This window comes from Antennarius striatus, chromosome 21 (assembly GCF_040054535.1).
Source record: "Antennarius striatus isolate MH-2024 chromosome 21, ASM4005453v1, whole genome shotgun sequence".
Classification (NCBI taxonomy): Eukaryota; Metazoa; Chordata; class Actinopteri; order Lophiiformes; family Antennariidae; genus Antennarius; species Antennarius striatus.
The window spans coordinates 6,827,486-6,850,968 of record NC_090796.1 but is presented as its reverse complement, the minus strand read 5'-3'; the positions used below and the strand labels follow the sequence as shown (position 1 = coordinate 6,850,968).

At 38.8% G+C, this 23,483-nt stretch overlaps 2 protein-coding genes across 3 annotated transcripts; one reads left to right on the top strand and one right to left on the bottom strand.

Moving 5' to 3' along the window:
- Window positions 1-297: 297 nt before the first annotated feature.
- tex2l (testis expressed 2, like) lies at window positions 298-14,152 on the bottom strand. Its single transcript, XM_068305620.1, has 12 exons — window positions 14,006-14,152; window positions 9,437-10,889; window positions 8,194-8,394; window positions 6,850-7,177; window positions 4,134-4,348; window positions 3,855-4,004; window positions 3,654-3,753; window positions 3,064-3,196; window positions 1,830-1,961; window positions 1,302-1,511; window positions 814-934; window positions 298-727 (listed from the first exon to the last, which is right to left on the bottom strand). Exons 2-12 carry the CDS (start codon window positions 10,856-10,858, stop codon window positions 656-658), a joined length of 3,084 nt encoding a protein of 1,027 aa, XP_068161721.1. The 5' UTR covers window positions 10,859-10,889; window positions 14,006-14,152; the 3' UTR covers window positions 298-655.
- Window positions 14,153-20,072: 5,920 nt separating this feature from the next.
- On the top strand, window positions 20,073-23,242 carry hbae4 (hemoglobin alpha embryonic-4). 2 transcript variants are annotated; one of them, XM_068305623.1, is made up of 4 exons: window positions 20,073-20,207; window positions 21,123-21,276; window positions 22,344-22,548; window positions 22,993-23,242. In XM_068305623.1, exons 2-4 carry the CDS (start codon window positions 21,185-21,187, stop codon window positions 23,119-23,121), a joined length of 426 nt encoding a protein of 141 aa, XP_068161724.1. In that variant the 5' UTR covers window positions 20,073-20,207; window positions 21,123-21,184; the 3' UTR covers window positions 23,122-23,242. The 2 variants fall into 2 exon arrangements, with proteins under 2 accessions (XP_068161724.1, XP_068161723.1); XM_068305622.1 differs by lacking the exon at window positions 20,073-20,207 and having other exon boundaries at window positions 20,968-21,276.
- Window positions 23,243-23,483: the final 241 nt, after the last annotated feature.

Below are 23,483 nucleotides of genomic sequence, written 5' to 3'. Positions count from 1 at the left end.
GGCTATTGATGCTGTCAGCAATGATGTTTAAACTATCCAAAATCATCCTGTTTTTCCAAGTACGGCATATTGTATATTGTATATATGGATAAATATGCTAATTCTAATTATTAGGATGTGTTTAAGTTTTCCATTTGAAGAAATATAAAATAATGAATTGAAGTGAGTCCAGTGTTCTTCCATAAATTAATACAATTCTCTTTTCCTTTGGCATTTACTGATAAAAGAGCAAACAAGAGTGAACAATGTGTTTTCACGAGGATGAGGACTGTACATCACAAACACAAGCAGTTAGTTTTTTATTCATATAATAATATTTATCACGTTATATCCAAAGTTACACTGGGCAACAAAAAAACAAATCCAAAAAAATGGAAAAAAGAAATCACCTGGAAATCTTTCCAAAAGCTTTCACTTGTAGTTGTTTGTATGTTTTCTATTACATTTCACTCTGAATGCTCTGAATAAACCATTTATTCTCTTTATGGTATAAATAAGCCACAGATTCCCCTTCACACCCAACAACAAAACATATCAGACTTTTATAAAATCCTTGCTTTGACATAAATATGGGGTTTATATGTTTGCCTTGGAGCCTCTGAGGTCTATGGGACTTCTGCGTGCGCTCAGACTGAGACGATGTATGCTGTGGTGCTCAAGGACTGTCCAACCCAGAATGCATCAGGGGTAAGTAGATATCATCCATGTTTGGCAGAACAAGCACTTTCTGGAGAATAAAGACACATGGTTGTGAGAGAAATGAAGATAGGTGAGAAAATGACAGCATTGTGTGGACTGTTTCATTTCACAAACCTGGAATTCATCCTGTAGTTTCTTTTCAATCCACTCCGTCACATGACAGAAAGTCACTTCCCTCTCTCCTAGTTTGGGACGGACGTGCAGATCCAATTTGGGTGGAGAACAGAAGCTGTACCTACGGAAGAAGTAATCCCATCATCAAATCTAAAACATCTGCTTTAAACAATTAGGTCATCATCCACATTTCAGTCTCACGTTGTTTCAGTGCTTGGGACTGAACTCAAACGAACCAGCAGAATAAATAAATGATAAACTGTGTTTCAGGAAGCGTGAAAGTCACACCAAGAGTCATACACACGATGTGATGCAGCTGAACATTGAAAACAGAGAATAGCTGAACAATTAACACTGGATATTACCATTTCAATGACTGGAGCCAAACCGTTTCAGTGACAATTTCAACTGAATTTAACTAAATTTATTTAAATACAAAATTTAAAGAAAATCAGTGTATAACAAAGTATCTGTGCTTCTTTATCTACCATATCCTGTCCGTAGGGGGTGGTGGGACATTGATAACCAGCGTCCCTGACACCTCTTGAACCTCGACCGTGAGCAACACGGGCATGTTGGACATTTCCTCAAACTTCTTCTTGATATACTCGTTCTCCGTCGCCTTCTGGAAATACTTGGATTTAGTGATTTTGTCCACAAATCTCAAAATCTTCTTTCCAGTCCTTCCACCCGCTGTCCTGTGAGAGAGGATTAGTGAAGAGGAGAGTGTGCTGATTAGTGAGTGGGTTTGGTATGCAAGCACCAAAAGCAAAATATGAGGAGAGAGTCTAAAATGTAAGTGACATCCATCTGGAGTGTGATGTCCACACAGTTTTTATTTGTGCCCTTCTTGATGCTTTATTCATAAGAGAGAAGAGCAGAAGTGATGCTACATGGTACCATAAAATTATACACTTTCATTTTTAAGTAGCTACTTCCATCCAATTTTTTTTTTAAACTATTTTCTTTATGTTTCACATAATCTGCAGTCAAACAATCCATCTTTCAGCATTTACCCATCAGTAGCTGGCATAGATACTTTCTCCCCAACTGGACACTGGGGCTCTGACACAACTAACTCTTCTTCATCAGATGAAGCAGCACTGGAGGACTCTTCATCACTGTCTGCCAACACACTGAGGATGGGACTGCAGGAATCAGCAGACAATTAGATATGAATGGAATGATGGACTTACTCCATCGTTTATTTTCAGCACTAAAAGGTGTCTTTTAATAGAAAACAATTAAACTCTAATAAATTGTATGTTTTATTTTATTTATTTTTAATCTCCACGGGCCTAAAAAAATTGAATCAATAATCAATTGATATCACTTAATTATCAATTTACTGATTCCTACGGGGATCGGTAAAGTAAAAAAAAAAAAAAATCAAAATTATAATTACAGGATATGCTCAAGAACCTCTCTTGTCTGTATAGCATTGATTTATAATATAAGCCTTTGGTGAGATTCACTGATATTTAAACAAAGTCAATCAATGAAATCTAACATTTTTATTGTCTATGGAAAATAGTACTCTGGTGAAGAACTCTGGTGAATTTAAATGGGCTGTCACAGCCCCACCTCTCAGTAAAAACATGGTGATGGCCAACTTGTTCCAGAAATCGTAAGACAAATCTCTAAAAAAGAAAAAAGAAAAGAAAATAACTTTAAAAGATTAACACGATTAGTTTTCTATCTCGGAGAAAAGCTTTGCATGCTTCATGGCGGCTAATGTAAAGCTTTGCCTGGACTGTAATCCCTCCCGCTGTGGGTCTGTGGCAGACAGTCTATGCTGGTCGATGTCATGTGAGGATTCGTGTGGATCAGAAGCTCCAGGGATCAGGGATAGAAAGACAGATGTTTAGGTGTGTGTAGTTTTATGTGTGCAGTACGCATGTTGAGGACTAAAATAATGTGTGTAGCAGTATTTGGGATGTAACTGCTACCACTGAACTGAAAAACAAAAGTATATATGTGTGTTCCTGAAAAGGGAACTCAGCATTTACTGTAATGCAATATATAAGAGAGAATAGTTCATCTCTTGGTATTAAATGGAACATTATCAGCAGATCAAAAAAATTGCTGAGCTGTATTATGGAGACTGTAGGACCCAGCATTCTTTACTAAATAAATTTGTGAGACAGACAGTTAGCTACACACTGCTACTAGTGGTGAGTGATATCATGAGAAAAAACCATTCCCAGTACTTCACTACTGTCACAGTGTGGCTTTGTATGTTGTACTGACCGTGGATTACCGGTTTCAATCGTACAGTCTGCATTATGGCTGCCCTCTTTACCGAGCTTGGACAGGTTGAACTTGGTCTGCAGGGTCATCTGCAGGGCGCCAGTGTAGACCATCTGCAGCTCCACCCACAGGCCTGCAGGAGAACCGTCAAGAGGGTCGCAACATAAACACAAAACTGGACATAATGTACTTTACTTGGTGCAAATGAAACGCTGGGATTAAGCAGCTTTAATTAAATTAAAATTGCATTATGTTATGATATATATGTTATAATTGGTTATAAATCTGAGTCAGGAGTAGACATAGGAATGGAGAAAAGCAGAAAACAAACTAATTTGGTGATGAGAAGTTATGCAATATGTGAGAAAAATAAAAAATAAAATCATGATGTCACATCTGTAGACTCACTCAAATTCCCCCTGTCTTCAGGAGTTTCATCTGACAGGTTAAAAGGTCAAAGTTTAATGACTGCACCCCTTTGTGTGTTTATAACAGGATAACAACATCTGATCTGTCCTTTTGCAGCAATCAGTTGTAGTCACATCCTGTCACTCATTTTTTACAGTGTTTGTACTCCAGTCTGGACTCACCTCTCTGATCAACCTCTGGTCTGGAGGTGTATGTGATTTGGGGCATAGAGCAGCCCATATCCAGATCAGTCAGCGTCAGCTCATTCATAAAGTAAGGCAGCTGTAAGGAATACAACATATCTGTTTTAAAATGATTTTAAATAATGATTAAACTTAATCAACCTCTTCTGTGAGGTTATCTTTAATTGAAACCATTCACACTCGGATTTTGCTCAGCTTCTTCTGGATTTTGTTGGAAACCATGTTGGTCCAGTACTTCTCCCGCAGGAAGTCCCAGAAGATTCGACCAATGAGAGCATTGGCCAGTGCGGTCTGGCTGGTCACATGGTACTCTGCTGGGTCACAGGTGCACTGTAAAAGAGACACCAGTTTGACTGCTGAGCAATGACAAGAAAAGGGACGGTTTAAAGTCGAAATCGGTGGAAGAGGCGTGGATATAACTTCATTTAAACTGGGAAATTCCATGTTAGCATGACTCACATTCCGTTTGATGGTAGGGCTCGTCTCTGCGTTGTGCGATCCAGGACTGGAGCTGGGGGTCAACTCCTCTGTGGCAACGAGACGAGCCATGTAGTGGTTGTAGTCCAACACAGAAGGACCCCTGGTGATACTGGTAGTCTTGCTGATAGGAGGTGTCGAAGGGGTACCATGGTCACTGCTGGGGGTTTTAACATTCTGTGCCAGTGATGGGTCACCTGGGATACAATAGGATATATGTACCTGTCTGGTAAAGGTTTAAAAACAGTTTTGGAAAATGAATGACTTTTGGCTTCAATTGTGATTTGTGGAGGAACTTGTGTATTATTTTCTAAAATGGTACGAACATCCACTTCACAGGGTGAAGGAAGAAAATTATCCACAAGAGAACCAATAGACGGCGGTTTTCAAGATCGGCAATTCGATTCCTGCTCCCGCCCAAAAAAAATGGTGCCGTCCCCTTTACAAATTGCTCATTTGAGGCGCACCAAGAAGGAGCTGCCTGCCACTTGCATGCCTACAGGCCCCCCTGTGTGGTTGTGTGTGTTACAGGGGCCTGTACACACTAATATGCATGCGTGTGATTGATTGACTAACAAAAACTAGAGTGTGCGTTCTTAATTTCGTTTCGGGGATTATAACGGTGTATTAAATTAAAAAATTAAATATAGAACCAATGCAGTAAAGCAGTGGTCCCCAAACTAAGGCCCGTGGGCCGGATGCAGCACGCCCCCACATTTGGCACGGCCCCCTGAACAGTACCAGCAAAATGGATTTTGGCACCTTGCATTTTTAACAGACGTGACAGAAATGATAAACAGTCTTAACTTGCAGCTACGAGATGAAACCCATTTGCAACATGTGTTTCCACAAAAAAGCCTTTGAGGTAAAAACTAGCGCCGGTTTCGGAACAAGTGAAAAAGCAAAACTTCATCCATCTCTCTGCGTTTCGTGTGCGATTCCGTAAACTACATGCTAATGCAAAAATAAGTTTGTCTTTTCCAGAAGCCCTTTGTTGCCGACATCGATGAAGCCCAGCCTCCTTATCAGTTTGAGTTGGCCGAATTACAGAACTGTGATGTTCTGATAGACACATTCAAGCCCGATAGTCTCAGTGACTTCTATGCCTCCATGTACCCTAACATGACAAAAAAAACCCACGATGAAGATGTCAACACTTTTTGGCAGAAAACCTTTTCACACATGAAACTCCTGAAAATTCAAATGAGATCAAGATTTACAAATGAACATCTGCATTAGTGTTAGAGACTGGCTGTTACTCGCATGGAACCCGACATTCAACGTCTCACCAGCCAGATGCCGGCCCACACTAATGAACATACATAGGTAGGCTCTCTTTTCTGACCTGAGTGAGTCATTCTGAATATAAACAAATATAATCATAATTAAATCTACTGGGATGGAATCCATCTCCACAACCATACTAGTAGATAAATGTATTGTGCTGTGTAGGGTCTGTATCACTTAGTTGGTTTTTCAACTTGCTTGCTTTGTGGTTTTCATGGGGAAGTTTATGAGAGAGCTGTAAACAGCAGTGTCTGCAAGCCTACTGGACCCTACAAAAGGATTATAAGGAAGGAAAACAAGAACTGAGAGACTGCTCATCTGAGTCATTTCAGTAAGAGAGTCTGCTCTGTCAACAAAGCTGAAGTTTTTATCTGTTAAGATTGTGCACAGCACACAGAAAGTTAATGTCCAAGGCCTTTTGTTCTGTGAACATCCCAGAGAGGGTTATTTGGTTTTCATCTATTTCATAAATATGTCAGTATGATTTATTTCATGACTATTTTTCTGTTAAGATCCTGGAAAGGGTTATTAATATTTGGTTTTGTTTGGCTTCATGGAAGACAGTAAGTGTTTAGGTACCCCTGCAGTTGTCACAGTTTTTCTGTTATAAACTGACCCTGGCCCCCATCAGACAAGGGAAAAGTTATGTGGCCCTTACAGGAAAACGTTTGGAGACCCCCACAGTAAAGTATCATGACAGTGCTTCATTTGCATTTTACTCACTAAATTCTATGTAAACTTGTTGATAAGCTGATTTTTAAAATTCATTCTTTACAAGAGCATGAATCCATATACGTACATTCTCCTACAGGGACAGTTATGTAAGTCTTCGTTTACTCTCTTTGGTAATAAAACAGACAACGCTTTCAAAGATTAGATATGCAGACGCCTTTGACTGCCTAAACTGGTCTTGTGACTCTTGATGTGCTGTTCATAGCAGTCCACAGTCAATCCATTTGGATGGAAACAGGCTAACAGGTAGCTGACGCCCAGTTTCAGCTGCCTCCTGTCTTTAGGATGTTGTCAATTCCCTGAAATATCTTAAAAGCTGCGCACTTTCATCGATCAGCAACATTTTACCAGAGAGAAGCAGAATAATTGTTTTTGTGTAGTGACCATGTCTATTTCACTCATCGTTATTTTGTTAAAGAGATGGAAAAAGCAAGTATAACATATGAAAGTCATATATTTGCATTTGCCAGATTTTCCCCAAACCAAATCATATGGCTCTAAGTAGATGTTTTTCTGATGTTTATGTCGACTATGAGATCTGTGTGTTCCCTTGAAAGGGATCAGCTTTGAAATGCAAAGAACTAGAGCATGTAATCCATAATCCACACATATAGCATTTGTATAGATGCTTTCTCTGGAGGCCTTCTCTTCTCTAATGCATTATTAATGTTTTTCATACCCAATCTGGACTCACATCTGCCAGGGTTCTGTTTGTCGCTCATTTCTTCCCTGTCTGCTTCCATTGATGCAAACAGGAAGTGACGAAACCACTCTTCTTTCTCCCGTCCTGTGCGGCCGAAGAGGTAAAGAGTGGTGGGAAGGTCATAGGTGTACTTGGAGGAACTTTGAGGTGGGCTTGCCGGTTCATCCTCTGCCAGCTCTCCCCATTTACCCTCCGACCGTCCTACCTCATCCCCCTGGGGATTTAACCCCACCAGTTGGATGCAGATGGGATACTTTGGGTTCCATTCCCTCTTCCGAGCCAAAACAGATGGCAACAGGAAAACCTTTGAGGAAAAGAACGTTTGGTTTAATCAAAGTGAATGGCACATTTTAATTTGGCGACGCTGGTGTGCCATGAACTTTGTTACAGACATGGATGGTAACAAAAATGAAATGTCACAATTTATGATGATCCTTTGACTTTTTTTTCTTTTCTAGCTGCACCATTGTGATGACATTTGATGTTCTCTGTGGAGTGTCTTGAAAACTGTCTCATAAATTAACATGAGGTTCGGTACATTTGTTCTTGTTTCTTTTTGGATAAAATATAGTTCAGTCCTTTGACTGAATTTACTGCCATCACGAAGTCAAATGGTTGAGATTGTAAAATAGTGGTACTACTGACATAACTGACATAATGGACAATATACATTATTCCCGTTTTCACTCTGAACATAACATGTAGCTCAAGAGACTAATAACAAATGGTTTCGTGGAGTCAGTATTGACTATTGATTAGTCAGAAAGAATCATCACTACCATACATTATCACTGAGAGACAGGAGAAACACAAGCAAGACCCACTATTGTTAAGAGTCTTGCAGCTGCACACATTGCATGCAGTGTATCATATGTGATACACTTGGCCTTTCAAGATTTTGAGACTTATGCAAAATAAGTTTGACATTTCCCCCCCCAAAACAACTGAATACAATTACATACGTGGGAAAATGTTCTGGATTTAGCAAAAATTAGACAAATTAAAGCACAAATGTATGTATATATTTTTATAAATTTGTCAGAAAGTTCCATTAGGACTTTATTTTCCAAAAAACATAGATTTTTCTGGTAATTATTTCAGTAGTAGCTTGTTATAGCAGTGTGGAAAACCACATTGTGGTCAATGGAAAATGTAGACATGATTTCTTGGTCGTGGTGAGGTAAGGTAAGGCAAAGCTGACTGTGTTGAACGGACATTAGTTCAGCTCTGCAGGACCAGAACATTACTAGAATACCAAAAGAGCCTACAGTGGACATGAAATAAAAATCTGTGATGTCATTACTTGGATACTCATCATACTTTGCTGTGAGTAAGCTGAAAGGTGCGTGAACTGACGAAGGTGTCTTCGAGGACTCTCTCATGGTAGGTGGCCCTGCGGCTGACGTTGGTGCGCGGGGTGTCCAGACGGAGCCAAGAGCCCTCCAGGGTGGCAAACACAGAGTGTGTCAAAGATGGATGGTAGGTTTCTGGGTCATAATCATGCAATTCATTCATCCAACCCTGAAAATGTAAGAAATAGAGCACAGATTGAACATGTAATTCACTCAGTGCTACTTACACTGTAATTACAGTTTAAGCAGGTCAAAACAGGGTCAAGTCTTTTCTGCACAAAGATATCATTCAGATATTTTTTGAAGAGGTCTGTGTAATCCATTGCATGCATAGATCAGAAAATATTTTGTCAAACGACATTTTGCCCTGGATTTCACCTCCAATGTAACACAACACTGTGTGTGTTAAGTGCTATCTATACTAACAACATCTATCTACTAACAACACTAGTTAGATGCTTTGGGTTCATGTAAAGTTTAGAGCAAATCACTTCCAGTAAACTGAACTTAAACCTGATTTAAATCTCTGAGTCTATATCTGATATTGTCACTAAAATGAATCAGAAATTGAAGTTTCCCATTTTAGGAAACCTGCCTGTTTGCTTAGTTGTTTATTTACTTAGTTCACTAAGTTGTTCCAGCTAACTGACAATGTTAGATTTAAAGAATAAATATGACAGAGCCATTCTAGCTGTTTCCACCATGTTTCTGAGTCCTAGCACTAGCTGTACATTTAACGTACATCTAGAAACTCAAGAGCGGTATTTGTCTCCTAACTCAAATCCCAAGAATGAAATTAAATAAAAAAGTTATTGGTGTACTTTGATAACTTGATTAACATTAGGGCACAATGAACTCTCAAACTTGAGTTAACATAGTTGATAAGTGAAGCTTAATTAGCATAATTTTTTATAAAATAAAGACTTTTAGGAAGCTTCAGGAATTCAGTGTATTTCTTACTTTGGAATATCTATGAATTCTTCATTAAAACAGCCATATGTGAGCTGAATGTTGCTGAAAAACCCCTTAGGAGATGGAGATTCATTTTTCATGCTCCAATTCATGAATAAACAATGCATTATATGCTGGAAATATTTGTGTAGTTCCAGTTTGCAACCATCAACATCACTCTGCTTCACGACTTGACAACTCACAGCTTCCTCCCGCAACACAAATGGGACATTTTCTTCCCTAATGACACAAACATTTACCTTTAGATTGTTCAGTTCAAAAGTGAGACTTCCATTTTTCAGAATTTCCTCGCTCATCAGATTCTGTGGTGGTCTGTAAAGAGTGTCTAAACAGTTATTCCTGGAGGATCCCATCTTGATGAGCAACAGTCCGATCAAGAATCCTAATGCTAATCCCACAGCCAGGCCAGAGAAATATGGACTGAGAGGTAGGATGAGATAGCCGTAGGACAGCACTGCCACACAGAATAAACTCATGCATGGCAGAGGATGAGAAGGCTGAGAATGAGAAGTCCTACCCAGGAGTGGTCGAATGACCCGAGGACAATGTGGTGATTTCGTAAAAGGAGGTGAATGCCTAGGCCCCTGAGTTTCGGTTACTAATACTTTCATCGTATCTTCGTCGGTACATATTTCCAGTTCTTCATTCCTGTGATGTCGACTGGTGTGATGCACGGGGCAGGGGCTATACTGTCTCCTCCAACTATGCCTGACAGAGGGCCAGTCAAACACAGGCGAACTATCATCTATTTTCCCAGTGTTCTTCACAGGTGACTCAGAAAGAAACATGTCTGGGTTAGTAGCTTCATGTCCCGAACCTCTGGAGCTAATCTGAAGAGTCCCCTGAGTCTTACCCTGGTGTTTGGGGCTGCCTGCGCTCTCTTCCCTCCTGATCTTACTGAACATGCTGCTCAGAGGCTCGTGAACGGCCTCAGACAGCTTCCTCTTGGTGTCCTCTAACTCCATTTTAAAGAATCCACCTCTTAGACCCTCTCCACTTGGGGAATGTGAACAAGGAGATGGCGGAGCAGTGCGAGAGTCCCCATTACTGCGGGTTTTTGTTTGAGTCAGCTGCTTCCAAAGGTGAAGGTTGAGGCGTGAGTCTGATTTTGATTGAGACACCTCAGGCTCTGAGCAGGATAACTCTGAGGAAATTGACTTCACGAGGCCAAGATTAGGTTTAGGTCTGAGGGTGGATTCTTCTTTGAACTCCAGCTCCGTAGAGAGAGACTTGACCAGGCTTGAAAGGGTTTGGTCAGTGGGTGATGAAGGCCCTGGGGAAAGCAAGCTAGGGCCAGTGCTGGAGAAGTTTCCCAAAGAGCCAGGTGATGAGGGAGAAAGAGGGACATGGAAGGCTTGTACCTGCAGACCTCTGTCATCCCCAACAGAGAGGTGTCTTTCCTTGGAGAGAGATATAGAGGGGTAGTTGTCGTCATGGCCAAGGGAGAAAATGATCTCGCTGTCATCCACACTGTCCCATTCTCCCTCTGTACCAGTCAGCTGGATCACAATCCCTCTGGGGAGATGTCTCTTTGTCCCGAGGGAGATGTTACTGACTGGGGAAAGGCCAAGAGCTGGGCTGTGGGGCTCCTGAAGGGGATTGTCACATCCTCTTCCGTTATCCTCACTTCTTTGCACTCCATTTGTTTCAGTCTCTGCCATTTCTTGAGTTTATATTTCATAGCCAAGGCACCTAAAAATCAGAGAAACATAGCAAATAAAGAACAAGGTCAGCTCCGTTACTAAACCTGGGGTGCAGTACAAATGAAAAAATACCAATGAATTAACCATGGAGAAGTATATCTTTTTTGCGGGTCGAACTTTTCACAGGTGAAAAGGTGCTGACCAGGACCAAAATACAAATTAATGTGTGAAAGCTGTGTTGGTCAGCTCTGAAGAGTTTTTGGAAACTAGATTATCCACAAAACTAGTGAGCCTGACTCACTGGTCTTCACTAGTAAACATGTTTATAGCTACTGTGCCACAAAAGATGAGTTTTAGAGGCATGCAAAAAATGAAAGCGATCTGTATGTCATCTTGTGCCTTTTGGCGATAATGAGATATCCACTTAGAATTTAATAAATTGTACGGCCTTTATGCACATCCCTAATCAGGACCAGATTAATGGAATAAAATATTATGTCCATATAAAACAAGAGAAGTGTTTCTTGGCCTTATAAAAATTACATCTCAGAGGAAACATGCCCCCACTGTCTGTCTGTCCCGATGAACCAAATGTCAAGCATTAGAAACCAAGAGTCTCCTCCTGATGCCTCCGCTGGCTGTTTAGAGTTGTTATGTAACCGTTATACAGATACCACTTATTGAGATACACTGACACTTGCAGAAGCTTACACAGAACCCATTGGGTATCATCAGCTATCATTCTGTGGTGAAAGGAAGCAGTTCTTCATGGTTAAATGCAAACAGGGAGGCAGCGTTAAAGCGCGGTAGGGACCTACGTCTGATTTGTCAGATTATGTAATGTGTTCAGCACTGTTTGGCATAATTTCAACTATTTTCACAGCAGCTGGTGGTTTCTGACTAATCTTCTCTCACCCAAAATGGACGATGGGGAGATGAGTCTTGCAGGAAGGCAACATTAAATTTTGCTCATAGCTTTTCACTGGGTGGAAAGTAGAACCAATGCCTGTGAGGTGTTGTTTGACATGCATGAACTCACACACACACATTAGACAGGCTACAGTACTGCTGACCATTTTAATTTTCTGTCAAAACTAATAACAAGACATTCCAGTGTCAGAGTATGAAATTGCTCTAGCATCCACAAATTTCTTTTTTCAAGTCCCCGAATGAATTTTTAGACGATAAGAAATAAAGACCAGATTAATGATGCTCATTTAATGGAAAACAAAAAATGTGATCCACTTCCGTTATATGTTGTTTTATGTTTTATTACAACACAAGTTTAAAAAAAATGAGCAAAGCCATAGCCAATTATTGGTTAAATAATGTAAAGCAAAAACAAAGAGAAAGAAATAGAAGGAAGAATACAGTGAATGTGTTAATTCATACAGATACTCCTGTTATCAATCTGAGGACTTCAGAGGAGCAGTTACTGGAACCAACCAATCAGCAGGTCCGTGACAAGTGTGATGTGTGACACAGACTGGTCATGTGAGGATGCAGCGTGTAACCATCATGTGTTCACCGTGAGAGTATGTGTTTGACTGTGTTTCAATTCAACAGATAAACTTGATGGTGTCTGTGTGTGTGTGTGTGTGTGCGTGCGTGCGTGCGTGCGTGCGTGCGTGCGTGCGTGCGTGCGTGCGTGCGTGCGTGTGTGTGTGTGTGTCTGTGGGGCCACCCTTCGATCAGACACGAATACTAACAATCTCAGATTAACATTAATGCAGGGTTTAGTGTGAAATCTGACAAATCACACAGCCGGATTAGAGCTAAACCAACATTCTGAGGGACGTGTTTCAGAGTGAGCTCATGTCCCAGTGTTGATTGTCATTAACATGACATTAACAGCGAAGGAATAACACCACAGTCCTCCAGAATCCCTCCACTCTGTGCAGTGTTGGTCTCATGTTTAATGCCACATGCATGTTGAATGAATGAATATTGGGAAATGCTGGTGCTTCTGTGCAGGCAGCAGGGCATCACTGAAAACTTTCATTAGCTGAAAAGTGATTTTTACTTATTGAACATTGGCAGTTAAAAATCAGCTGTTTAGAGTTGATGCAAACGGTGTGGTTGAACAAATCTGTTGTGGAGAGGCTGTTTTATGTGTCACAAGTGTAGTATTCAGACCGGTTGGTGATCAGTCCAACTGTGTGCTGTTAGAATATTATTTTAAATATTTTCTTTCACACAGTTCTATTGAACATATATTACCTTTTTATCTACTAAATTTATAATCATTTGCATGTATTCACCAAGACAACAAATCAACAATCTCGCTAATGTCATTCCTTATATTTGTGAGTTAAGACTGCCTGAAACATTTAATCATTTCTAAATTTTTATTTTCGTGTTATTTATTATTGCCTCCTCCTAAAGGCAAGTTATAGTACACACAAACCCACAATCACTTTCTTTTTTATGCAAAGATAGATTAGTTGCCTCCATCAATGATCTCTTGAAACATTTTGTATCATTTCAAGTAAATACTGACCTTGGATCAGCTGCCCACATTGTTGAAATGGTGCAGCAAACAGACATCTTTAAGAATTTTTAAGAGACAAAGACGTATTCAAATTAAACTTTTAAAACAATCAAAACAAAGGAAAACATTTTTTAAGTTCTAGCTTCCCAAATATGAAGATTTTCCACTTTTAAGTTGAGGATTTGCTGCTGTCAATTGTCTTTTTATGAAAAGGAGTTTTTAGTTTATAGTCAAATAAAAAATGTATACTGTACGTTGATTTGGCTTCTGGACAGTTATTATCTGCATTTTTTTCTTCACTGACAATAAATACGCAAAAGAGAAATAAATGTAAACACATGATTTCAACATAATGAAGCAAACCTTTAGTTGTAGCCATAGTTACATTAAAAAAATCAATATGATTGCAAAAAGTTTTGATTGATAAATTGATGTCTGAACTGCTATAGTTATAAAACAGAAATGTACTCAGTAAACCAGTACATAACATGTGCAAAGCTTAATGCATCATTTTCAGTGAAAGCTGCACTCCTTTTTCTCTAGATGACTTAAGAGAAGCATGAAATACGTTAAAGCCACTGAGAAAATTTTACAATGAATGTCTTACACCAAACTAAATGCCAACCAAGTGATATTTTGCAAAAATAAATATATACTAAACAATATAGACTCACCTGAAAGATTGATCTGTGCATTGAGATGTGACCACAACCAGCTGTCATCTACCAGTCACACATCATCTGCTTGTTCCCTCACCGCTTGTGAGCACAAGAAATGAACAGATCGGAGTTCCAATGCCATCACTCTCTCCCTTCTCACTCCCTCCCCGTCTCACTTTCTCTCCGTCTCACTCCCTCTCACACACAGACACACACATCTCCCCTTAACTCACTGCTCGCATCCAGATGTCTCATGCGCTGCAGAGAATCACAGCTCACCAAACTGATTATGAAAAGCATGGCCACACTGCATGATAATCCAGATTAAGAGTCTTGCAGCCCCAACAGATGCACCAACAAATGTCCCACACAATTTTGCTTCCAGTGGAAATGCTGTCTAATTAAAATATGGTTTAGAGTTTAAGATCATCCTGGGGGTTAAATTATGGTTACTGTACACAGACACATTACAATTACATCATGACTAAGTGCAGAAGTATCCAAAGTTTTCCCATATCGCTTTCAATAACGTATCCAGAAGCAAAGCCATTATATTTTCTACTAATCATTAAGTGAGCTATAATAATGACTTCTCTCTCCTGTCCTGGATGACATAAAACAAACTAATTTAGGAGCCTCAGAAAGAACAATATGGAGAATTGGGAATAGTGGCGTGCATGCAGCAGCTGGGGTGAGAGACAGGAACCCAATTCATGATGGCTAAAAACACTTTTCTATTTTTTGTGTGTTTTTTTGATTTGTTTTTTATGTGTAACTTGAGTCCCTTATAAAGGTTTTACCATCCGTCTATCCATCTAAGAGGGTATAGCAAAATCTGGTAAAAACAAAACCCAATGCATTGAAGACAACCAACAGCAGAGGGCACCAAGCCCTCTGCTTGCACAGTGGACTGAGCCCTTAACGTTTGTGTTAACGTTGAAAAGTCTTTCTTTCACTTCTGTTGTGAATTCTTTATTCATTCCATGTTAAGACAAACTTTGCTCTACTGTACATCATTTTCCTTTTGTTTTTAAATATACCTTGTGATGTAGGTATAACATTCATGTGTTCTGCAGTTGTACATTAACAGCAAACAATGGAATAAAACTGTAAAATGTAAGGAGAAAGATTTTTTATGGTATTGGCAACCATCCATAGAGGTAAAAAGTTAGCATTTGTTGTAAAATAGTAATAGTTATAAATAATTTCTATCTTAAGTTTATTGGTTCGGCTAAAGTAATAAAGTAATGCTACTGATCTCATTTTAGGTTAAAGACATGCGTTGTAAATGTATTGCACAGAATGTAGAAATTCTACTTCTCCTGGTTGTTCATGCATTCGGCACCGCAAACAACCAGTGAAGTTATGAAGTACAATGTCACACACAAGGTTTTTGCATTTTAAAAAAAAAGTTCATTCACACTTGGGGAGAAATTTGTATAAATTTGTATCGATTGGTTGTTTCCATGTGATTGACATGCAGGTACAGCAAAACATCAGTGGAAGGCAATAGAAACAAATTTTATGTTATTCTAATAACAGTGGGAAGCTCTATCACCGCGCAGTAAGACGGTTTAAAGAAACTGAGTTCCTTTAATATTTCTTTAGAATAAGAAGTTTATTACTATTTCAAGAAAAAAATATGTGGAAAATGGTACCAACTATCAGTGGTTGTACAAACAAAATACCACCAAGTTCTTGCTCATGGTTGATTGGTGGGTTTCTGTACAATAAAGAGTTGGTCTAGATTTCACTTCATGTAAAGTGTTTGGATATAACTTTTGTTTCATTGATTCGTCATTATATAAATAACCAAACTGAACTGAAATAAATAGGGAATGAGACAACCAGATGACAATTAAATCAAGGATTTAAAAAGAGATTTTATCTCCTAATCTAGTTGTAGTCTGGCAATTATTTAACCCATAGGAAAACAATAAGCGTTCTCTTAAGATCTTAAGCACACAGAGCTGCAGCCCTGTGATTGGTGTTCCTACATTTCTTCAGCATTTTAAACCAGTGACTTCTGCTCATATTTGACTTGTTCTAAGTCTTACTGTAGAAATAACAGGTGTTATCCAACTTGAAAAACATAAACATCTGTGTAAATGTACTTTGCAGTGGTTTCCCTCATAAAAAGTAAGGAAAACTTTTCTCTTCCTGTGCCATGATACAGCAGATCTTCCCCTGTGGAGGTTCTCCATTCGAGAATGGAACTTACACCCTCTGGTGGTGACCCAAATGTTGGACCATTATTTTTCTGAACAGATAATTCGGCACCTCTGGGTGAATGCTCTGTGACACCCATGGTCCGGTTTCCTCCTATGGAGATGACACTGCCTGTAACAGAGAGCCGTCACCTGCCAGCAAAATATTTGTTTATAAAATCTTTATCAAAACTCTCTTCGGGGAAAGGATCAGTATGGTTCAGGTTTAAAAGGCCTGTACAATAAAAACCTATCAAACTTATCTGCTGTGGGGTGAGTCAGTTCTTCCAGCTCCTAAACAGGCTTTGGATGAACCTCACTGAGCAGCAGTGTCATCCAGGGTGGATCCACAAATCTCCACCACACATCCAACAGTGGAGAGTTTAGCTGTGATGAATTTGGATTCCACAGATGCTGCGGTACTTCTTTTAAAAAGTTCTCCTCTGATAAAAGGTTCCTTTAAAATCCAACAGAGTGATTTAAAACCCTCTTGGACAAACGTCCCCAGATTTCAAAAACACTCTGATAAAAACATGGAAGATCTTTTAGTCTGTCGTTTCTCAGGTCCATTAAGAACAACAAGCAATCGAGTCCCAGACCCCAGAGCTGGGCCAGTACTTCCTGCATCGTGGGCCGCCACACCAGGTCCTCAGGGTCAGCCAGGAACCGCTGAATGAATGGCAGCCGGAATGCAGCGCCTCTGCTGATCAGATGAGTCCCTGCCCTCCTTCCTTCTTGGGCAGGACGAGGACACCTTCAGGGACCCAGTGACAGCAGTCCCAAAAAAGGTCCACCATCACCGCCTGCATTCGTTCCAGCAACATTAGTGGGGGTTCAACGCAGGACAGCAGGTGCCACAACATTGATGCAGATAAATTATTTATAATTAGAACTCGACCTCTAAAAGACAGTTTTGATCAAATCCATTCCCAGTTTTTTATCCTCTCTTCCACTTTCTCTAAAACATTTTCCCAGTTCTTTACCATAATAGTCTGGTCTCCCATATACACCCCACGGTATTTTAACTCGTTTATTTTCCAATGGAGTCTATCCGGGAGTCTGATCTCGTCCAGCCTACCTCCCACCATAAGAGCCTCGCTCGTCACCCAGTTGACTTTGGCGGAGGAGATCTCAACAAAAAGTTGTACATTTCCTTCCAAAAAGCCAACATCATGCCAGTCCCTGATTGCAACAAGAATATCCACATGACCCAGGAAAATTAAAACTAGAGGCCTGCTCTCAGCTGGTTTAAAAGAGGTTCCAGTACCAGAGAGCAAAGCATGCCTGACAGGGGGCAGCCCTGTGTCATGCCCCTTTGGACCTTGAAAAGAGCACAAAAGCACCGTTAATGTTAAGTACACTCTCAATGTCTCCATACAGGGTCTGAATCTTGGTAATAAAGTTAGAGCTGAAACCGAAACCTTGTAGCGTGTGCCACAAGTACGAGTGTTCAACTCTATCAAAAGCCTTTTCTTGGTCTATGGAAGTCCTGTGCCCAATAAACCTGACAGTTCCAAAACATTACGAATTAAATGTACTTTATCAGTGATTAGCCTGTCCGATGCACAGTAAGCCAGGTCAACATGAACAACCTGCTCAATTACTTTTCGTAGTCTTTTTGTCAAGACCTTAGAGAGGAGCAAAGAAGAAGAAGCAGAAGATTTTTGATTTTTAAAATCACATTTATTCATAAAAGTCGAAATACAAGATAGTCACGCTGAAGAGGAAGAAGAAGAAGAAGAAGAAGAAGATTTTTTTTTTTGATTTTTGCAAAAACACTTTAATCTCATTCAAACATTTTGCAGTTTTACATTAGATGAAAGCATTTAAGTGCCTCAGAACATCTTTTCCAAACAAACTTCAATCACATTTAGAACATTTAGAACATTTAGAACATTTAGAACATTTTACAAATTTTCATTAGATGAAATTTCAAAAACACTAAACACTCAAAACCATTAAACACCAAGAAACAAAGGGAAATACAATATAAGAAGAAGATTTTTTTGATTTTTGCAAAAACACTTTAATCTCATTCAAACATTTTGCAGTTTTACATTAGATGAAAGCATTTAAGTGCCTCAAAACATCTTTTCCAAACAAACTTCAATCACATTTAACATGTAGAACATTTAGAACATTTAGAACATTTTACAAATTTTCATCAGATGAAATTTCAAAAATACGAAACACTCAAAAACATTAAACACCAAGAAACAAAGGGAAATACAATATAAGAATTAGTGCATTATAACAGGAAGTTTGCAAAAGTGAGGTGGTCATCAACTAAAGTGCATAGGACATTTTTGTAACACCAGATGTTCCTAAAGTTATTCAGGTCTTTCGTCAATTTATAGAAACCAAATTCTAGTTTTAAGCGACATCTGATGTTACAGCAAAAAACAGTAGCTGCTTCTTGAGCGGTATCGTTTTCAATTTTCCTCTTCCTGGTCACATGAATTGCAAGTTTTGCCTCCCCAGAAATAAAATTTAAAAGCTGCCACTTTCTCTGATTCGATCTATTGTACCCAGCACCGTAGATGAATTTCCTGATACTAAAGTTTTCATTGAACAAGTTAAAAACATTTGTTAGAAGAGTGAAGAGTACTGCAAGTCTCCCACACTCACTGAAAGTATGAAAGACTGTCTCCTGAAGAGGACAGAAGGGACACTGGCTGGACACCGCAGGGGCAAAAACAGAGACAAAAGCATTGGAACCGACGGCACCATGTAAAATCCTCCACTGGAGGTCGGCTGTTTTTTTCTTGAGGGGAGGTTTGTACAGAAGTCTCCACTGCGGGTCAGGTCCATTTCCCGTCATCTTGTTGGCCCAGGTAGTAAGAAGAAGAAGAAGAAGAAGAAGAAGAAGAAGAACAAGAACAAGAACAAGAACAAGAACAAGAACAAGAACAAGAACATGAACAACAACAAGAAGAACAAGATTTTTTGATTTTTAAAAGTACATTTATTCATAAAAGCCAAATTACAAGATAATCACGTTGACACAAAATCCAAAAGAGATTCACACAAAAAGGAATTCACATCAAAAACGTTCCTGAATGAAGAAAACTAACATTTATCAAACTAAAAACAGAGGCTCTTGTCTCCATGTTGTGCTTCAAAAGTACTAACAACCAATAAAAAGAAATACAATTTAAAAATCAGTGCATTATATCAGGAAATTTGCAAGAGTGAGTTGATCATCAACTAAAGTGAATAGGACATTTGTGTGAGCAAGAAGAAGAAAAAGAAGAAGAGGAAGAAGAACACCAACAAGAACAAGAAGAAAAAAGAAGAAGATGCATGTTATTAGCCTTTCAGTGGTGTTTTTTTTTAATTAGATGAAGTCCTCATTCACTCATTCATCATGACTTAAAATCACTGATTTTGTCAATAAAAACACCTTAAATCCACACAGATCTATGTACACTACATAATAAATTTACTTGTTGATCTTTCAGTGCAAAATGTCACTGTTAAAAATAGATTCTGATAAATAATTTGTAGAGAATTTCTTCCTGCTGTAACAAATTGAATGAAAATGCATATTTAATATGTCGGATTTTAAATTCCTACAATAACAATATTAACACAGTGATTAATTATTTTCAGAAAAAAAAAGAAAAGAAATATATTCACATTAAAATGCCAGTAATAATGTTTCACCTTATCATTTTAACAGTGAGCAGCCAAACACACTGAGATAAACGTGACTCTGCATTTTTCTTATTTAGAGGACATGAACTCCCCTCAGTATGCTGAGTCATGCTATGGTTTGCCTAAAACACAGCCTAAAAATCCAGACCGGATGAATAATATGGGTCAAAGCAGGTAACTACCCCTGGAGCTCCTGCATGACCTTAAAGTTTCTGAAAGCCATGTTTGCCATGCGGTACTTGGTATGTGATGACATGACTAAGTTTTATCTGATCTAAAGATCAGCTGGCCGAACATCTTCTGGCCTGACAAGCTTTCAGGAGGGTCCTGTTTGTCTGATTTTGAGGATCTGTGTAAGGCTTTCATTATTTCAAGTGATTTTCTGCACATTTTTAAAAGATTATGTATTTATTACTTGACTGTTGTCAGATGTTGCTGTAGAATTATTATAAATGAAAGATACTCTCTACAGTTATTGATTCTTCTTTCAATATTTGCTGACCATGCTTTCTGTCAGCTCCTCTATGACGGTGCCACAAAAAAAAGACCCATACCGCAGAGGTCAGAGGTCATTTAGTGATGGAGCTTCATGGAAGAGAGGCTTAAACTGAAAACATATCTAAACTACTGCATCAGGTCTGCAATGGTGCAGCCTCTGACTTGCCCATTTTTCCCCATATGGTCATCTATACGTTTATTTTGAATCTATTTCTAAGTTTCCCTCATATATGAAATTGATTAATTTATTATTTCTTACACTGCTCGTAACTTTTACTCTTGTGCTTCCTTTGTTTTCCATTTAGTTGATTTAAATCCCTACTTAATTTCTTTTTATGTGTAGCTTTAAATGTCTTTTATTTTCTGTGAAGAAAAAAAAAATTCTTTCCAGAAAATTGGTTTGTCTAAAATAAACAAAGCAAGCAAAACAAATAAATACATAAATAAACCACAAATAAACCGCAAACTGCATATTGAAGTCACTCACATTATCGACGAGGTAGAATAATCCGGCGTGACCCCCATGTGCTGCCACAGATAGCACAGCGTCGTGGACCCCCCACCCTGCCCTGGGTGAAATCCGATAACGAATTGGAAGGAAAACAAACAACAGAAACGCACAGACGTTGACCTTTCCAGCTCTCTTTCTTTTCACAAAGAAGGATTTTTATTTTTATTTTTCATTGTATTTTTCGTGCCATCTGATTCTGCGTTTTGGGGATTAAAATTTTTTTAATGCGGTGACAAAATGTTTGATTTATGCCTTTCAGGCACATGATTTTCCAGTCCGACTCTAACCACCGCCGTCAGGTCGACACACGCTCCGGCTGCAATGCTCTCGCAGAAGGAGAAAGACCTCATTGCAGAAGTATGGACTAGAATGGTTTCAGTGGCGGATGAGATTGGGTCAGATGCGCTCAACAGGTAGGTGCAAAAAACCCTTTTCTACATATAAACCTCATGTTGACTGGAATCGAGCTCAAAAATAGAATAAAGACATACAAAAATTCTGAATAACAATATTCTTCCAGCCAGTATGGTGTGCATTTTCGCGGAGATCTTCATCTTTGCTGTGACAAAACTTTTAATCTTTGACTCTCATTTAATGGATGACGTCACCGTCACGTGCTGCTGAATTATTTATCAGTTAGATATTGATCATTCTAACCTTAAACTTGATCGTTGTTTGAGAAAGTTCACGCTGATGGCATTGGTCATCAGCGTGAATGAGCTGTGTGATGATGATGATGATGATGATGATGATGATGATGATGATGATGATGATGATGATGATGATGATGATGACAGTGAGAGAAATAACAAAAGGTGTAATCAAAACTATCTTGATGTCTTCTTACTCAAGGTTTGTTATAATTTAATTTAAAAAGTACTCAGATCTTAATACTAGTTTTAGTATTAATGCTCTATTGAATTGATACTCATGTCCTGTTGTCAAATTCATCATGCCAAGATGTTCAAAAATGAAACTGTACGTGATCATCTTGTTCCACATCTGTTGTTCTATGTTTCCATTTATAAAAATGTTGTATTTTATTACTTTGAATGATTTGAAATACTTTAATTTCTGTCTATCAAATTCTCTTCTCATCACGTGTATGAACAGGAGGATGAATTGTCCATTTCCTCTAACATGATTTTAAATAATTGATTTCATGGAGTACAATTCATTTTAATGCTTCAGTTTATCACACATTTCCAAACTCAGAAATCCGTGAAATTTGGATAATCATTTTTACACAACTAGAAACTGTCAGTCAGACACTTGTTGTGGAGCAAATCAAGTTTCCTCTGGGATGTAATGGAGCAGAAATAAATTGCATAACCTGAGCTTAATGAAATAACACCAGCGCCTCAATTTCTCACTAAAATACAGAACATGAGTAAAAATATTACCAATCACTCCCGGAAAGATCATGAAGATCCTGAATCCTTCCTTTGAATCCATTTGTCTCTTCCTGATTCTTCCACAGAATGTTTACAACTTATCCCGGTACCAAGACATATTTTTCCCATCTAGACATCAGTCCTGGGTCTGAACACATGCTCTCTCATGGAAAGAAGATTGTCCTGGCCATAGCAGAGGGAGCCCAAGACATCAGCCAGCTGGCTGTCAGCCTGGCTCACCTGCAAACCATTCACGCCTACCAGCTGAGGATACACCCGCCCAACTTCAAGGTGCGGTTGGCATCAGCTCTGATGGGTCACACCGTTAACAACACGTCACACTGTTCTTTAAATTCTGCAACAGAATTCAAACACAGATTTGAGATGATACGATTTGGAAGGATACTTTTAATGATACATTGGTTTTTTTATGGCAGCACATGTGGTTTTCTTGCACATCCATTAATACACACATACATATATCTACACAGTAATCAATTTTGAATATGTGGTATATTATTCTGACCCAACTGAAACACTTTTTTGTTAATATAGTATGTAGATATGAATCTACATCATTTTGATCACTGAAAGGGCTGCAGCTCATGCATGTATAATTGTTTGTTTTGTTTTCTTTTTGGAAACACAATACACTTGTTTAGCTGATGATTTAATTTGATTATTCCAGATGGAGAGAAGGCTGCCCTAAATAACCATTCTCTCCCTCCTCCGCAGCTTTTCTCACACTGTGTACTCGTCGCCCTGGCGTGTTACATGGGTGATGACTTCACGCCTGTTTTACACGCAGCAATGGACAAGTACCTGTCAGCCTTTGCAGCCGTGCTCGCCGAGAAATACAGATGAGATCCAACTATGTGATTTGATGCTGTTTATGAACCATTTACGATGTTACATGACCTGAAATATTAATGCATTATTGATTGTTATGCTGTAGTGTTTTATGATTAAAAATGTGCAATTAACACCTTTCTTTTTGTTGTGTTGTTTCATTAGAGTTGAAATAATTCTTACGTCGTTAAAATGATAAAATCTATACTACTTGCTATTCTAAAAATGAAATCAAATCCATTCACTCAGACTTACAATGTTTATTCATTCTTTTATAAATCAATCTTGTGAGACTTCAATATATTTTGAGACGTGTAATTCACTGAATCCTCATATAACTTTTTATTTTCCTCCAATTTACAACTACAATTTTACTA

Excerpts from the sequence above, each read along its gene's own strand:
- hbae4 (XM_068305623.1), top strand. The coding sequence starts at position 21,185 with ATGCTCTCGCAGAAGGAGAAAGACCTCATTGCAGAAGTATGGACTAGA. Across the intron at positions 21,277-22,343 it reads GGGTCAGATGCGCTCAACAG|AATGTTTACAACTTATCCCG; the intron begins GTAGGTGCAAAA and ends ATTCTTCCACAG. Across the intron at positions 22,549-22,992 it reads TACACCCGCCCAACTTCAAG|CTTTTCTCACACTGTGTACT; the intron begins GTGCGGTTGGCA and ends CCTCCTCCGCAG.
- tex2l (XM_068305620.1), bottom strand. The coding sequence starts at position 10,858 with ATGGCAGAGACTGAAACAAATGGAGTGCAAAGAAGTGAGGATAACGGA. Across the intron at positions 935-1,301 it reads CCCCCTACGGACAGGATATG|GTACAGCTTCTGTTCTCCAC; the intron begins GTAGATAAAGAA and ends CTTCTTCCGTAG. Across the intron at positions 728-813 it reads AACTACAGGATGAATTCCAG|AAAGTGCTTGTTCTGCCAAA; the intron begins GTTTGTGAAATG and ends TTTATTCTCCAG.